General features: G+C 37.4%; 1 protein-coding gene and 1 long non-coding RNA gene across 2 annotated transcripts; one reads left to right on the top strand and one right to left on the bottom strand.

The window, feature by feature from the left end:
* Window positions 1-1,011: 1,011 nt before the first annotated feature.
* On the top strand, window positions 1,012-15,565 carry zyg11l (zyg-11 family member, cell cycle regulator, like). Its single transcript, XM_065277041.1, has 14 exons — window positions 1,012-1,267; window positions 2,082-2,247; window positions 2,320-3,089; window positions 4,957-5,097; window positions 7,315-7,491; window positions 7,800-7,864; window positions 7,955-8,054; window positions 9,599-9,649; window positions 9,806-9,967; window positions 10,170-10,217; window positions 10,356-10,559; window positions 10,663-10,715; window positions 13,041-13,138; window positions 14,250-15,565. Exons 1-14 carry the CDS (start codon window positions 1,265-1,267, stop codon window positions 14,429-14,431), a joined length of 2,220 nt encoding a protein of 739 aa, XP_065133113.1. The 5' UTR covers window positions 1,012-1,264; the 3' UTR covers window positions 14,432-15,565.
* LOC135767498 (uncharacterized) lies at window positions 15,563-16,625 on the bottom strand. Its single transcript, XR_010542039.2, has 3 exons — window positions 16,396-16,625; window positions 16,109-16,231; window positions 15,563-15,990 (listed from the first exon to the last, which is right to left on the bottom strand). It is a non-coding gene; the product is annotated as an uncharacterized lncRNA (long non-coding RNA).
* Window positions 16,626-18,256: the final 1,631 nt, after the last annotated feature.

The raw sequence follows: 18,256 nt of genomic DNA, 5'->3' as shown, positions 1-18,256 counted from the left end.
GACGTATAGGGAAGTAAATACTGTACTTCAGTTTATTTTGTTTGCACACAACACTCTGTTAGCTGTTTTACTTTAGGAATACTGTGTTTTTTGCTGGTGAGATTACTGTTGCAAACCAAAAAACAACAACAAAAACATTTATTTTAATATAGACACAGTAAAGCTGTGTGCAACCCACAACAGAGGGCCTTTTTTTATTTCAGCAACCATACAAAATGGTCATTTTAAAAACACAGACAAAAATCTGTGCTCATCTGTAATATAAAATTACACAAGACACTTTTGTGTTTTCTGTGTTTTAAAAGCTTAGGAAAAGTCTTGTTATGACTTGATAAATCATATTACCATAATAAGAACAGCAATAAAATGTTTTACCCAGACAATAATACTGTAGATCACTTTTCATGTTCATGCGCAGAAAAATAATAAGAGACCAATCCAGTTTTGCCTTTAATCATCATTTCTACATTTATTGTGACCATTTCATTAAAGAGTCTGTTGAATTTCAACAAAAGCATACCTCAACGTGATGATAAAATCACCTAACAACAATGTAAGAGAGCATGTTTAAAAAACATGGAAGATTAAAAATAAAGGTTTTTCCTTATAATTCATTTTCTTTCTAGAGACACCGAGATGTCATTATTAGGAGAGACTCTGCCATGTAATATTTCAATTATGTAATATGTTGCAATTTTCTTCTAGATAACAAGAAAATAAAGGAAAGTAAATGGTGCTATTAAGAAGTACTGTATAATTTATTTATACAGCATTTACAGTATACAATCCCTCAGACAAACATACAGCTATAGTAATGATTAAAAACTCCTCTATTAACCTAGTTAATACAAAAATCCTTAAACATCAAATGCAATTCTCGTGACTTTTGTTGTTATTTAAAGTGCTGTTTAGATGACGTTAAACAAACGACCAATCAATTGTCCGTGCATCGCTAAAGACACGCCTACAGTACATATTAAGCGGCCCGTTCTAAAACGTCACCGAAGACACGCCCACAATGCGTTATCCGCTGTCATGACTTCCACACGTTGCTCGTTCTTGTTTTTAAACAAACTTATGCAAGAAATACACTACAACACTCCGACGAAATTAACTATCTGCACTGTAACCAGTCTTTATCCGAGAATAACAACTGTTTAAGAGCTTTACACTAGCTTTAATAAGATTATTCGTCCGGGGAAGAAATCCAGGGCCATATGGTGAAGAGATCATTATCAACTATTGCATCACATCTAACTTTATCATGGTGAGTTACATTAACGTTACTTTTCTCACATGATCAGTTTGAAGCTTTATAAGATTTGATCTCTGAATTTCACCTCGTGTGTTATGTGGTTTGAAGAAGTTATTTTTAATGTTGTTGATCGTGGGGTCTAAAACTTAAACACAAACCAAAAACTCAATACATGTATGAAATCACTAAACTATATTCGTAAATAAACAGCTGTTGTGAACTTGTGACTATTATTATTAGGGCTGCATGTATAACTAATAATCGCAACTAATCATTTGCATAATAAAAGTTTTTGTTTACATCATTTATGTGCACTGTGTATAATAATTATGTTTATATAAATACACACACGTGCATGCATATATGTAAGAAATATTTACATGTGTATATACATTATTATATTTATATATAATTTATAATATATAAACATTTTAAACACTTGATCTATAAATATTTTTTTCTTAAAATTATACATGTATGTGCATTCATATACATAATTATTATACACAGTACACATAGGCCTATATGATAAATAAAAACTTTTATTCTGCAAACGATTATTTGCGATTAATTGTTTTGCAGCTCTTATTATAATGTCCTTAAAAGGTTTTGTAAACAGTTTTCAATAAAATGTAACTGGATCATGAAAATGTGAAAAATAAAATATAATTTTGTTAGGACCGTATTTGGTGACAGTATTTCTTAAAAAATTATATTTAATACATATAGATTAGATAAGCAAAAATTTTACATTGGTAAAATATAAATTTACAGATTAAATAGACAGATGTTCAATACAAGTAACAACCGTGCGTTTTTGTGTCAGGATGAAGAAAGTGTTTCCTCACTGATTGACATTTGCATGACCTGGATTTGCCACAATGTGGAAGTGCTTTGTGTTTCACAAAAAGACAGATCACTGCAGATCCACCACTGCCCTTTGTTTCCACAAGAACTGGCTGACCAACTACTGCACAAAATGGCTGATGAGGGTAAGGTGATACCACATACCCATTTTTGTTGCTTTGCGAGTTGTTAAAATGACATTGTGCTCATCTTCTCAGGGGTCCTCGATGACAAAACCGTCAGCATTTTTCAGAATCTGGAATTTCTCAGATTGCGACGAGCATACATCCGGTCCTCAAGCATCTCGGCCGAGGCCTTCAGACTGTCCTTGTGTCCACACAAGCTTCAAGAACTGAATGCTTCACATATTCATAGTGACATCACAATCTCAGATATTCTCCATAGTCTTTCCTCCAACAAAGACTGCAGGCAGGGTCTTCAAACACTACTGATGAATAGTTTAAATATGTATGGTGAAATAAGTGAGCTCGGGCAGGCCACATTTAGTATGCTTCGGGGCTTGAGGAACCTCTCCCTGGCGTGGACAAACCTAGATGATACAGGCCTAGAAGATATCTGCTCCCTACCCATGCTGGAGAGCTTAGATATCTCGGCTACAAACATCACAGATCTAACACCGCTGTTGAATATTCAGTCACAGCTTAGATCTCTGACTGCTCATGGACTCCAAAAGTTGGAGATGCCAACAGCCAGCCTGCTTTCAGTCCTCAGCAAGCTGCACATGTTGAGGCACCTCGACGTTTCTAACAACAAGCTGGTAATGGATGAAGACAACCTGATGCAGCAGCTTCTGGAGCGTCCGGGCATCCTTCCTCAACTTGTGTCTTTGGATGTGTCTGGCTGGAGAGGAGTAAGCGATGCTACTGTTCAGGCTTTTGTGGAGGCCAGGCCGGGGATGAGGTTCATTGGACTGCTGGCCACCGGTGCAGGTGGTTCTGAGCTACTGTCTGCAAATGGAGACCTGAAGGTAAGACACTTTGATGACCGGAAAGGCCAGTTTGACTTATCCAATACCCCAGTTTTTAAATTACTAAAGTATATACTTATATGTACATAATTTGAATGACAGCAGTAGGACTGTAACAAGCAATTTTACTGTTTCAACTTCAGGGTTTCCCGCAGAAAATTTGTTAGTTAAGGTGGTAGGGTTTGGCGGGTGGGCGGGACCAGGGGCGTGGCAATCAAAGTGGCGTGGCGTACACGTCATGATGAAAATAAAAATATTTTTATTTAAAACACTCAAATAAAGTTTAATTTTGAAGAAAATATAACAGAAAATGAACACATACTAGATTACTAATGAATTAAATGTTTTTAACAGATGCCTCTAAAGGGGAATAGGCTATAGCTGCGTGATGAAGTGAAACTAAAGCGTTAATAAACACAAATTGAAACAAAGTTGTGGCGCGCGTAACCGCCCGCCCGCTCGCTCGCGGTGTGAATCGCTATTCTCCAAGATGCACTTGGCTGCCTTTTTTGCAGTGAATATTTTTTTTTTTGGACGACCTAGTTAAGGCGGTAGGGTTTCCCAGCTTAGGCGGGCCGCCCGAACTGCAAAGTGCTGCAGGAAACCCTGAACTTTATGTCTCATTTAAATGTCTAATATGATTTAAAGATCATATTAGTGAAACTCAATATTTGGCTTTTGCACATTTTAAAGAACACTTTTACGCATAAATATATTTTCATTTAGTTTTAATAAGCAAAAAAATCTGAATCAGAAAAGTGGATTAGCTATATCGATATCGATAAAAAAAATGAAACGGGAACAGCGCATGTCTTAAGATAGGACGGTTTCACATTTGGTGCGATTGCCTGGTCCGAACCCGAGTTCGATTGCTTCCCCCTCCTCATGCCCCCCATGGACTGTGTTCACATATTATTTTTGCATCCGAACCGCGGTACGCTTGCATCATCAAGCTGCAGCCGGCGCGTTCTCATATTGCTTGGCAACCGCAGTAATCGAGAAGACGACAAGCGTGATTGACGAACTCCAAGCAGAGAGATGATTTCTGAATGCCTCCGCAAAAATTGACGTCGGCGGACAGACCGTTGTCATCGAAACGACTTTAGTATGTTTGGGCCAGATAGACGCAAGTGCGTTTCTGTATTATTTCTTTGAAAACAAAACCAAAGGTTTAAAAAAATAAGAACAAAAGTCAAGCAAGCATTCTATGCATTTTGTTGTCAAGGTAAGTGCACGCACACAAACACACACGTCTGTTTTGGTGGGACATTCCATATAATACGTAATTAACAGTGGTTCACTTCCGCGATTTGGTGTGATTGCGCTCACATTAGCAGCGAACCGATCTGGAGTTCACATGAACCGGACCCCAGACCACCCTTTTTTAAGCGACTCGAGTACGTTTCGCGGGTGCCCACCCAAGTTCGGAAGACAGCGTTCACATCATCCAAATGTACCGAACTCTGATGTCAATCGAACCCGGGTGCGCACCAAAAGTGCTATTGTGAAAACGCCCTTAAATGTAAGCAGTCGAGAAATTTATCACATGAAAGGCTGGCCTATTGGTTCTGTGCTGATAAATCAAGGAACATCTATTAAAAAACTAAGCAGATTAAGTATGTAGCAAATTAATTTACTGTATTACATTAATTAATATTATTTTAAAGATACAGCGTGTTAATTGAAAGGTTATAGGTTTGAATCCCACAAGGACCAATCCAATCTTTTAACCCATTACTGCTGTCTGGCACTGCCATTGATCCATTATAGCATGGCATCCATTAACCCATAACAAATAACACTGAAATATGAAGTAGTATGTACGTGTATAAAAAGACTTATAAATAATTGGTAAACATTCATGCAGGTGGCCGGAGAGGCGAACCTGACCCAACTTTGTGAGGCTTTGAGGAGATACAGTGAACGAGAAAGTTTCATACGGGAGGTTCTCGTTCATCTTTACAGCCACACCAGTGACACAGAGCGATCTCAACCAAACATTTTAAAGGTACAGGAAAAATGTTGCCTGGTGTTTAGTTTCATGGTTTGTTTATTTGGTTCTCACAATTCGATCGATTTCAAGCAAATTTGTTTTGTGGTAGTATGTGGTCAGTTTTCACAATTGCATAGTTCTTCTTTATCTCAAGGTAATTACAAGAAATGCAAATTTGTTCTTTATAATTATTTTCACCATTTACGTGATGACTCCGTAAGTTCCCTTTTTATTGAAAGAAAGCTAAATTATATTATAGTGCAATTTTTAGGTTTTAACAATGTGTGGAGATGACATTAAAGTGTAAATTATTATATAGTGTTTTTATATTAAATTATATCAATTTTGGTATATTACTTTTCTTAAACAGCCCATTTCTTAAAGGGTTTTTCTCTATCATTTACTGATGAACGCTGTAAGGTGGTGCCAAACCCTGACAAAAGGTATTTCAAAAGCCAGCAGCAAATGGCTGAATCCACAGGGAACTGCTTCCTAATTCCTGTTGAATTATCATCTGAAACCTCTCTCAAAGAGTTCACATCTACCCCCCAAGAACACTACCCCAAGTTGTGAGACTGAAACCTCTCTCAAAGAAGAGTCACACACCCTACCACACGTTCTCATCCCCCTCTCCTCATGTTCTCAAAGCAAACTGTATATGGAATGCTACATTCTGCAAACACATGTATCTGAAACTGGTCTTGTTTGGTGTTATATGAAGTGTTTTTAATGCAAGTGGTACATCTGGGTTTATTAATATGACAACAGGATTCAATGTTAATCTGTGACAATAAATAAGTAAATTTAACCTAATGTTGGGAGACAACTCCCACCTTAGACATGTTGATCAATCACCAACTGTATGTATATTAGGCAACACCCCTGGGCTTACAAGAACCAATCAGCATGTCATATCACAATGCTTTGTTCTCTGGCTATTTAAGGAGATGTGTAGAAGATTTAGGCGGGACTTTCAATATCGAGAAATGCACCCCCATGATGCTGTCCTGGCACAGCATCATGTATTTTTATTTTACTTTGAGGAATCTGTAACCAGATCTTCATCTCATTACCAGGTATGCAATGGGTTTTCGTTTGATTTTCGTATTCGAATTGGAATGTAAATTGGCTTCTGAATTATGTTTTACCTACCTGGTTAATAAATTGTGTTTGGATTATTCTGTGTTGCTACGAAAGTTATTGACATGATTAGTAAATTACGATGTATCCTTGTTACCGCAATGTCTGAAAATCAGGCTAGCATTACGGACCAAAATCCCAGACTAGATGGCATAGTAGTACATCAGCGGAGGATTTTGGAGATCCGACTAGCACTTGGCGTTAGTTTAAGTTAAATTAGATGCGTGGAGGCTAATTTCCTGTTTAGAGTAACAAGTAAATGTTGTCTGACCACTCTAAATCAGATGAGCCTCAGCCTCTGGTTATTTCAATATTAATCTATCTAAGTTGCATATTAAATTATGACACGATTATACAAAGCTATCATTGGAGAAGACGGTCAGTTTGTTTTATGATAGTGGTCGTGAGCCTCTGGTTAGAAATAAATATTGTAATGATTAAGTTGCACCTCTATGGGGACTAAATAAAGTATGTTCAGAGATGAGCACGCGTAAAAGGCGGCCTTCTGAACATATGGTCTAACCTCTAGCAGCGACCAAGCCTGATTCGGTTGTGATCGTGGGCCCGCATGATTATTAAATATTAATAAACGGCCGGTGCGTGAGTCCAAAGCGACATGAGTAGCCGAATGAACGGATGCAATAACAAGTAGGGCTAAACAAGAATAACCAAACATCCGCCCAAATTCTGTAACTGTTAAAAGTAATTATCAATCCGATTTATATTAACACTATCTTGGAGTCAGATAATAATACAAAATTACATAAATGCCAAAACGTCAACTGCAAGCGCCGGAAAAGACAGAACGCGTTATAATCCTCGTTTGGATTCCGTCGTTGGGCCAAGCGGATGGATGGGGTCATATTTGGACCCTTACAACGCCTACACTTCTTCTGCAATGTGTGGGTGTGTTTGTTTGTGTACGATGCACATGAGGCACTTTGCAGCACAACTTCCCAAACAACGACAAACAACTCGCCACATATTTTGAATTCCATTCCTCTCGTCTGCTGTGACTAAATGTGATCCTCCTTTATAATGTTTTAACTTTTGAATGTTATGTTCCTGTAAATGTGCTTCTTCCTGTTGCAGCTGGTATCAGAAGCAATACGACACCACCTTGATTCTCTTCACGTTCAGCTCGTGGCCACTGCGTGTGTTTTTAACCTGACCACACTGGAACTGGCACTGGAAATGCCCTTACGCCTGCTGGGAACTGTAGTTAAACAGCTGCTCATAACTATGAAGAACTTCCCAAACCATGAGCAGGTACATACACACATCTACAATAGCATGCCATATAAGGATTATATGACATTACAAAAAATACTTTGTTGAAAATACTATGATAGAGATTTACTCAAATGATATACTGTTTTTGAAGTGTGCCCCTATACAAGCAGATAAAATTACCCACAGTCCTTTGTGCTCATGAAGAGGAAGACTTTGAGCTGTGGATAGAAATGTCTGATTGCAGTTAAATGCAATAATAAAGTGCCCTATAGTAAAAGCAAACAAAACAAGTTATTAAAGAAAATTAAACTTATGAGCATGCTAACAACAACGTTTGCTTTTAGTTGCAGAAGAACTGTCTGCTTACTCTGTGCAGTGACCATATCTTGCACAATGTCCCATTTGATAGGTAAGCCTAGGCAGCTTTTGAACTTATATATATATATATATATATACTGTTAACACGATATAATAAGTGTTCACCACCAACCCCTGATAGATATGAGGCTACTAAACTGATGATGATGTGCCTGGAGAATCATGAAGACCAGACGCTGCAGAGAATGACAGTGGCTGTTGTGTCCATACTGGTGTCTAAGGTATAACTGATCCACAAGTGTCCTGTTCATCAGTGTTTGGTGGTTAAAGAGCACCTATTGTCCGATTCACTTTTTTACATTTCCTTTGGTGTGTAAGTATGTATTAGTACATGTTGACGATATGCAAAAGATACAAACCCCGACTAATTAAACGATGACGCGAGTTATCATCTCCAACGTAATTCTCTTTTCTTGGACTGCAACAAACATGCAGATTGTAGGCAACAGTTTACTTCCTGGGATTAGTGATGTAGAGAAGACCGACATTATCATAATTCCTCCCGCTTGGACTCATAGGGCCCTATCTTGCAGCCAGCGCAATTGACTTTGTCAGTGACGCATGTATCATTCGTATTTTGCACCGGCGCACAGCGGGTTTTTCCCTCCACAGACGCATGTCGGCAAACTAGGGAATGAACTTGCGCTCCCTGGGCGGTTCAGCGCAAAAAAGGAGGCGTGTTCTGGCGCAAACCATCCCTGATGCTATTTTGCAGTTTCAAAAAACAATTGCGCCACTGACCAGAAAAAAACTAGTCTAAAGTCAGTGGCGCGTTGCGCGTTGTTCATTATGCTATTTTAAGGGCGCATGCTTGACCATAATGTATAGCGTGCACAACGCGCACACACTTTGCTTATCTAATCTACACAGATGCAACAGTTATTTTTGCAAAAAATAAATTGTTACAATAAAAAATATTAACACATGAGATAAGGGAAGTCATTGTGGTGAGCATTGTGGTGATAGTTTTTATTTATTTTGTGTGGCTGCGTTAAAAAATTCTCATGCAAATAACGATTAAAATATTTTCATAAGTTTGTTGTGTGGCTGTATTACGTTTATTTTATGTAAATAATAATTAAAATGTTTTCATAAGAAACCTTAAGTGTACTTTGGTGTTGGACTGCTTGCGTTTATTGGCTTTCAGCGGTGAGGGTGGACGCAGCGATGTCCTCTGCTGGCGTCTGTGTAGAGGCAGATCCACCTCCCGTTACACGGTGTGCCCGATTTATGCTGGCAAGCTTTGGGATTCCCCCGTCTCCTGACATCATTGTAGCGCTTGGCGCAACGTCCTGGGGATGCCAGCTGATGAGACAATTGTGGCTATTTCCTCTCACGCCTGTTTAACCTACGCTGATTTGGGCGGGTTTCTCCCATCCCCATACAAAACAACTTCTCTGTCTTTGACTGCTCTTACAAGAACGTCGGTCTGGTGTGCGTCTGGTAAATCCGTCATAATAATAGCAACCCGCCATGGAACTTGCGCCCTTGCGTTTTAAGGGAATGTTGGATAGCGTTCTGATTGGTTAATTTGACGTTACTCCCAAACCACACCTATGAATAATGAACCTACTTCAGACCAACCCCTTATTGATTTGCGCCTGGCGCAAGAGTTTTTTCTCCCGCCGGGAAAATAGCAACAGCGCCCAAGATCTGCCCACAAAGTCACTTGCGCTTCGCACTTGCCTTTCAGATCGTTAAAATAGGGCCCATTAACTCAATATACAAGTATAAAAAATTGAGCTCTGTTTATGTCTTACTGCAGCTGAGTTCAGAGGAGATCTCAGAGTTGGGCGCAGAGGCATTTATCATGAAGGTAAAGGTTTATGATCACGTATTTTGAGGTTTTCTTGACAGATATGTAGTTTACTTTGATATCGCTTTTATGAAATCTAAGCCACATGTTTTCTTGCAACAGACTAAATTAATCGACTAAATCACTAACATATCTTTTGTTTGTGTGGCACTACAGCAGTTGTTAAGTATTGTCCAGCAGAAAGCTTCACTGGGTGTTGTGGACTCGACTCTGAAGTTTGCATTGAGCGCTTTGTGGAACCTGACAGATGAGACCCCCACCGCATGTCGTCATTTCATCGAGTGCCAAGGCGTTGAGCTCTACATGGAGCTGCTGGAGGTGCTGCTGAGACATACTACTCTACTGGACACACACAGCAGTAGATATGCATAGATATACAAGCATTTATCAGTTAAAACACTCTCTTATCACTTTAAGACATAAGAAAGCGATGTCTCCTCACTAGATTCATACTCTTGCACATAAGCGGTTGCACGTTTCCTGATTTTCTGGCATCTTCTAATCACTTTCTCCTCTGCAGTCATACCAAACTGTCACCTCAATCAAGCAGAAGCTTCTTGGACTTCTGGTGAGTTTCTTTACATGCTATCAGTTTGTTTTTATAGAACAGATTGAAAATGTCTAGCATCAATAATATTGTTGACTTTAAATCCAATAATAGATTTGACCAGAGGTCTCAGGATGTCACGCTGTGTCTTTGCTTTAGAATAATGTAGCAGAGGTGGAGGAGCTGAGGATGGAGCTGTTGGATGAAGAGCTGGTGGAGCACATGGTCGTTCTTCTGAGCAGCTCTACGGAGGAGGTTGAGGTCAGTTATTTCGCCGGAGGCGTCCTGGCTCATCTCGCATCCGTCAATGGGCCTACGTGGAGTCTGGATGCTGAGCTGCACAGTACGGTGCTTGACGAACTGGTGGGTGTATGTGTGTGTGTGTGTGTGTGTGTGTGTGTTGTTTGTTTATGTGTAATATCCTGGGTTAGTTTGGTCATCTCAATTCTCTTTTATTGTATCATAGCACTCGTCTGTCTTGACATGGAGCTTTCCACAGCGTGAGATGGTTTCATATCGGTAAGTATTGTGAGCTGCTTTTTTCCAGTTATATTTAAGACTGCTGCTTATTCATTATTATTTTATTTATTCACATTTTAAAATAATAGTGAAGTCATCCAAACAAGAGAATAGTAGCAAATAATGGGATTCTTCGAAGTTGACAGTCTTTACCTCTTGGCAACTTCATTAAGTGCATCATTCAATTTAATTCAAATCTATTTCTATAGTCCTTTACGATTCGATTAAATTCTGCATTGTAGCAAAGCAGCTTTACAATAAATTACATAATATACTAAATAGCGACACTATTTAGACTAGCTCCGCCCACCAATGTCTGTTTGGAGCACTGAATTTAGAAAAAGATGCACTAAACTGAACATCAAACCTTGTTGTGCGGGCAGTAAAGCGTGTGGTGCTTTTGATTTGAGATCGCTGGTTTGAATCCACCTTTGCTGACCTCGCTCTTCTCCTTTTTCCTATCACACATCACACCGATAAGGCATTTATTTACAATAGAAATAAAGAAAATGTTTAAGAAGTGGTTATAAAGTGCCTAATGAGTATTGGAGTATCCGCCAATATAGATAGTATAATAATATATACTCACGGTCTAAACAGGCGTAGCCGAACCCACTTTTGCTAATTTAAGGACGGGAAAAATGGTTTATGCGCCAGGCCCACAGCCTAAAAGGGTTGTTCCTATTTTCATAATGAGTAATGGGTGTGTTTTTGGTGTAACGTGCAATAAATTAATGAGAGTCTCAGCTCTCATTGCCTTTAAAAGCCAGTTGCGCCTGGCGCCATGCCTAATCTTTATTTAGAAAGCAGAATTTGTACACTGAAAAACTAAGCGGAGGAAGAAGACCACCAGTTTAAGATTAATGTTAAAAAATTGTATTTGTATTGAAATTATTCTTTTTTTGGATTAAAACCTTTAAAAGCCGTTTTCTTTCAGTCATAGAAGTAAAAATTTTAATTGCTGTAAATGTATTGATATCCTACATAATCATTGTAATCCCATAAAATAATTTGCAAGTATACAAAAAATTTTTGTACTCTAAAAATACTTTATTTTTAACAAACAAGAGATAAAGAAACGTGCGGAGAGCCGTTTCAGCACTCGGACAGCGCCATGGGTTTTTTAAAAGCATTACTTTAAAAAGGTTCTCATCTCACCATATCCACAGGTACAGAGTCATCATATACAATAAATCCATGGGGTATCACTTAAAAAAAAAAACATTTTAAAATAGATGCATTTGTTTAAAGCAAAGCTACAGGTGAAGCAGCTCTTTACGCCTTCTAACGTCTCATAATTGGTCCTCATTTATGTCCAGGAGACTCAATAATAATCTTTTACATGTTAATCCTTTGATTTCTCATATTTTAATCGTTTGTGTGCTGCTGCGCATCCATGTGTGTGATAAGCAAACCTGCGTTGTCCTCCCGTTTAAAGGCGCATATTTCTAATGCGCTCATTAAATAACAAAAAACATATTGCGCCATTGACTTTAGACTTTAGAGCAGGTTTTATTTGGTCAATGGCGTAGTCTATTTTAGTTGCCTCAAAATAGCAACGCGCCAACAATGCGCCTGAACACGCCTCGTTTTCAGACCAGAACGCCCATGGGCGCAAAATTGGGCGCAAATGCATTTGCTATTTAAAGGAACAGTATGTAGGATTGTGGCCAAAACTGGTACTGCAATCACACAACTGGTGGCCAATACACAACATGAACATCAGTTGAAGGCTGCAACTCCACTTTTTAAATGACAATATCCTGGCCGGACCACTGTTGTGAGTGATATAAGTATTTGAAATGAAAATGATTTCTTAATGTCTAGTGACATATCAGGGCCATTTTATAATTAATTGATATAAATTTCTTACATACTGTTCCTTTAAACAACGTAAGACACTTGCGTCGCACCTTGCGCTGGGTGTATGATAAAGCCCAAAGTGTAAATTATTATATATATAAAAATTATTAAATGAATGCTGCATTATTGAAAGAGTAAAAACCCTTCCTACACCGACCCCTAACCCTACCCAATAAATACTTTCAGTCTTAATTAACACTTTTTGAACATTTTCCATCTCGATGCTATAGGAAAAGGGAGGGGAGCGAGGTCATCCAAAGGCGGATTCGAGCCTGAAACATTGCTTCAAAAGCCAGTTTCACGAGCCATAAAATTATGCTTTACTGCCTGTGCCACTGAAGCCATTGATTTCCTCGCATCGCATCTTTTTTAATTTTACAACCAGACATTGGCAGGTGAATAGTGTATGTCTCTCTTATTTTTTTTTTACAAATTCCCTCTTTCTTTCTTTCTCTCTCTCAGGACTTTCCAGCCTTTCTATCATTTGTTACAGGTCTCTCAGTATCCTGGTGTTCAGCTCTGGGCTCTGTGGGCCATACACCTCGTGTGCAGTCAGAACGGTAAGAGAACAGAGTAACAATGACTGAACATGTTCTCTGAGATATGAAACATCTGCTGATGCCTTTTAGTGTAATGACAGACTGTCACAGAGATAAGTTAAAGTTCACCCAAAAGTGAAAATTCTGTTCATTCATTTTCATGTTGTTACAAACCTATATATTTCTTTCTTCTGATGAACACGAAGGAAGATATTTTGAGAAATGTTTGTAACCAAACCGATCATGAGCCCAATTAATTTTCATAGTAAGAAAAAATAATACTATACACAGAAACGTATACAGGTTTGTATCAACATGAGAGTGAGTAAATGATGAACTATCCCTTTAACCCATACTGTTGACTGCTGTCATGTCAGTTACAATGAAATGTACTATAGTGAACTGTATTGTAATGATAACATAACTTTTCAATTATGTCTAATCAGGCCATTATGTGATATATATGCGATATAAAATGTGATGAATGCGCTATAAATTCGGACATTTACTTCCATCTCTTGAAGTTAACATAATTGCATTCATCACCATATTGTGTAAAAGTGGGAAGATAATGTTTTGATATATATTCAAAACAGTATATGGTAACAGTGTTAAGCCATTCATAAAGTAGTTTTCTTCAAGTCGTAAGGCTTTCAAATAAATAAGCATCTTTTTAGTTATTATGTACTGGCTACCTGAAAAACAACCATTTTAAAACAAGAGATAATTTCTTACTGTATACCTCAGACAAAAAGTCACAGATAATAGCAGATCTGCAGTGTCATATATCTTACGCCCATCATCTGATATTGTGCACCATCTCTACATGAATTGTCAATGATCAATCGAAAAAGCCACGACCATTTTACTACCTGTCTTATGGTGGTTAAGTACAAAGCAGATTTATATTAATAGTCACATATATCGGTTATTGAAATACACGGTATAAGAACTGTAAAATATAAAAAACTTTCAGTTTTTTTTTCCTCAAAAAAGTTACACGTTTCCTGTATTTTTATGGACGTTTTCTGGCAACAACAGCTGACTGTTTTTTTACCGTAAATTTTTTATTTCATTTGGTGTACATGCTTGTAGTATATACTTGTTCTGTGCTATTGCTCTGCTGTTTCAGCTGCTCAGTACGGTAGTAAGCTCCATGCTGAAGGAGGAATAGAAATGCTGAAGGTTCTGAGCTCTCTTCCAGACATCCACAGCGATGTCAAATGGCTGGCAAAAAATGTCCTGAAGACCCTGGATCATCATCATCCTGAAGGACAGGATTCAAAACACACTCCTGTCCCAGCTGATTCATAAAGCAGAATATATCAAATAAAGTTTGCAAACTGTTATGAAAAGAAAGTAAGGGTCAGTCTGCTTTAGATGGACTGCAGATATTTAGAGAAAAGCCACTGTGGAGATGTTTTTGGCTTTACTTTATTTCAGTGCAATATTTATTTTCTCTTTAGACTGTTTGATTTCTATATTGGAAGTGACCTTCAGCATGAAATCATCAGTAAAACACTGAACATATACACAATGCTTTTTTAAATGTGCGTCCTGTTTTTCAAGACCTAAAGGCAAAAATGTGAACTCTGTCTGAATATAAATGTGATTTTACACACAAGCACTAGCACTTTTTGAGGCTTAGAAGCACTGACTGGCCATTCGATGGGACTGATTGGTTAACCAGAGACTACTAGCACATGCTGAAGAAAAATAAAACTGTGACACACTGTTAAACATCATTTGAGGTTTCTCAGAGACCACTCTGGAAGTAAGCAACTTTCTCATGACCCCATATGACACTTTTTGCAGTAATCCCATGATTATGAAAAGGTCTTAGAATATTTGAAATCTTGAAGTTTCTGGAGTACATGATATGAGACCTCATGAAAGGCCCAGAGAGGTCTGTCAGGGAGTCATCTGACTGACAAACCTCAAATATTGACTTTTTTGACAGTGACAAGTGGCAAATTTGAAAAAAAAAAAGACTATAATGAAAATGCAAAATCACAAGAATATCTGTGGCTAACGTGTTTTACAGTAAAGCACTTCTTAATAATCTTCCATTGCCAGTATGTTTGTTTGTTCCTCCTTGCAAGAAAAGAAATAATATTTCCTGTAGCTCAAAGCATGGTGCTATAATGCCTAAGGTTCAAACCCTAGGAGAAACACAACTGGAAAATTGTATACTATAAATGCACTGTAAGCTGCTTTGTAAGGAATTGCTGCCAAATTGTGACTTAAGTTAAAACATCCAAGATGGATCTTTAGCTAATTTAGTATTCTGGTAAATTACATTTCAATTTAAGACGCACAAATACAAACTTTTCTTTCTCAGGGTTAAATGTGATGTTATTCTGTGTGTATTATATAGAATGAGAACGCAAGGTAATATTAAAGTTTTTGGAAATAAAAGTTTATTAAACAAAATTATTTTTCAATGCAGCCTTGTGTCATCAACATTTAATTGGCAAAATTTATGAAAATAGATTAACATATTTTTCTCGCTGGATATGTTACAGCAATATCAGTGTTTTGACTGAATGAAACAATGTCACAGTGGCATAGTCTAGTTTTTGTAGTGATGATATTTTGTGAAAATAAAATAAAAATGGCTGGCGAAGAATGAGTTAAGATAACACAGCAGGTACAATTAGTGTCCTTTAACCCGTTTTTTTACATTATACGATAATGCTTAGTATCTAACAACTATTGATAACTAACATTATCATATCATTTAATAGTGTAAAATTATTATAGGGTAAATAGTAAATAGATGACACTCTAAAAGAAACGCTACATTCGGAGATTTAATTTTTCCATAGACTCACTCCTGGGAAATCCATCATCTTTATCTTCAGGTAAGGGGCCTGAGTTAAAAAAGTGAATTAGACACAAAAGCATCATACTTGTTATACCACAAACTACAGCTAATAAACCTGAAACATCAATTAATTTACAATTAAAACATTATTAAACATGTCATACCTCCTCCACCAGCCACTTTCACAGAATAGACCAGAACTGGACAATGTTGAACTTTATAAAACCCAAGAGTATGATCATCCTCCAGTTCTTTGCCCGCCCAAAGTATTTTAATTGATTGCAGATCTGACAAAAGAAAACACACAAAAACACATAATAAACACAGATCAAATGAAAGGTTTGACATTAATAATATTTCACATTATGTCTTCTTTTTCATCCATCTATAAAATGTCTTTGTACCTTTTCCTAATTTTTAACTCTGAAGATTAAATAAACCTTTAGCCTACCGGGACTATTATTGCCAAATAAAAAAGAAGAACATTTTTTCTTTATCTCCAGAATGGTGGTCTTCTCAAATTCTTCCTGTGAAGCTGCCGAAAATGTGTATTTTTTATGATCCCACAAAACTTCAACCTTGAAAATCATTATTGATCTGCTGTAATCTGTTAAACATCAAAGAAATGCTGTTTAGGATTGTTCGTCGGTAGCAGTGTGGTAAAAAAACACTTATGGCCAATAGTTTCACTTTCACTTTTCACCAAAAGCGTGTTAAAGGGATAGTTCACACCAAAAAATTAGACCATTTTTTTTGTGATATGCCCAAATTTTTTTGATTTGCTGTTTTCTACATAAAATCATCCTACATAATGTAAAGGACATCCTGTGAAAATATAACCTCTTTAATACTAACAGAGTAAGATCAAGTCAAAGATTTAAATAATAGTGAAATGAATGGTAACTTTGATGCTTTGTTGTCTCGGAATTTGATTTTTAGACTTTGGCCTGGTTGGAGTGAACACTGTTGGAGTTATATTAAATAATATCTTGACTCTTTTATGCAAGTGAAACCCATGCTTTTACGAAGAGACGGGTTTTTATAACACTGGGTCAGAGGTCAAAACTAAAGCGTTCCTGTTACAGTCTCTGGGGGAGACTCAGAACCTTGGGTTACTGTTATCATCTTTCTTTGGACAAGAGATCAATAATTTGGTTGATCTGTAGTACGTGGCTGGAGACTCAGAATGATGAGTGATCTGTTACTCTGTTGTTAGCATGCTGTTTCTTAAGGCACTGCAAGTTGCGAATACAGCTATCATTGTAGTGCCTGGGGAACAACTGGGCAAAGGGTCCCTTGCATAAGGGCACACAGGTCGCTACCTGCTGGCTGTGAGAATCAAACTAACAACCTTTGGGTTATTCTAACCATCTGGCCACAGCTGCAGTATGTTAACCCACCAAAATCCAGTCCCAATGTAGCAAACATTTCTCCACTATGGCAGTTGGAAAGGGGCCCTGCCATAATGCTTGGGGCCCTGGAATGCCTAGTGGATAACACAAAGTTATATAAACTATAAAATTAGCTTCTTAAATAGGTTTTGCCTGTAAATAAAGTGATGCAAGTTTGCAGTTGAAGAACACAACCTGCTGGGCGCTACAAATGCTGCAATATGCGCACTATAGGTAAAACAGTAACAAAAAACTTGAGAGCTTGTACATTTTAATTTGAGAACTTTCTAAATAAATATTGCACGTTAAAATTTACACTTATAGTCCAGATGTGAAATATAAAAATTTGAAGCTGAATTTTGAGACTTGTATTCTTGGAATGAATATGAAGTTGCAGACAACAAGTCACAAATGTGTGTAATGGTTTTGTTTTGTCTTGTGTTTTGTTGTCAGGTCTTTTATTTTGATATCATGTTCTGTTTAAAGTCTTTTATTTTGAAGCTGCTGCTTCCTCAAATCCATTCCACTTGACTCATTTAGAGTCCATATAATTTAAACTCCATTTCGTGTTTTTTTCTACTTTTCAGTGACATAACAAACAAAGCCTTAAGGTTATAGAAGCAAGTGTTTCATTAAAACCCACCAGAATACAAGACAATGGTATCTACTACTATTTTTTAAACATATACTGTTTAAAAGTTTTAGGCCAACATGCCCATCATTAGATTTGTTGTTTATGCAATAGTATAGTGATATATATACATATATCATTATTTCTCAGTTTCTTTATTAGATATACAACCAGACTCTGTTGTCTGTAGTGTGTAGTATATTAAAAACAGTTTAAAAGTATTAACTGAAGTGTATTTAGGGTAAACTCCCCTTCCACTTAAGCAATAGCAGACAAATGCAAGATCTCTT

Source organism: Paramisgurnus dabryanus, chromosome 6 (genome assembly GCF_030506205.2).
Source record: "Paramisgurnus dabryanus chromosome 6, PD_genome_1.1, whole genome shotgun sequence".
In the NCBI taxonomy this organism is placed as follows: domain Eukaryota; kingdom Metazoa; phylum Chordata; class Actinopteri; order Cypriniformes; family Cobitidae; genus Paramisgurnus; species Paramisgurnus dabryanus.
The sequence above is the reverse complement of the archived record's forward strand: the minus strand, read 5'-3'. Positions and strand labels throughout refer to the sequence as shown.

What these genes read in the sequence shown, in the direction of transcription:
- zyg11l (XM_065277041.1), top strand. An exon ending in ACTTCCCAAACCATGAGCAG is followed by an intron (nt 7,492 to 7,799) that starts GTACATACACAC and finishes GTTTGCTTTTAG; the next exon opens with TTGCAGAAGAACTGTCTGCT. An exon ending in GTACGGTGCTTGACGAACTG is followed by an intron (nt 10,560 to 10,662) that starts GTGGGTGTATGT and finishes ATTGTATCATAG; the next exon opens with CACTCGTCTGTCTTGACATG.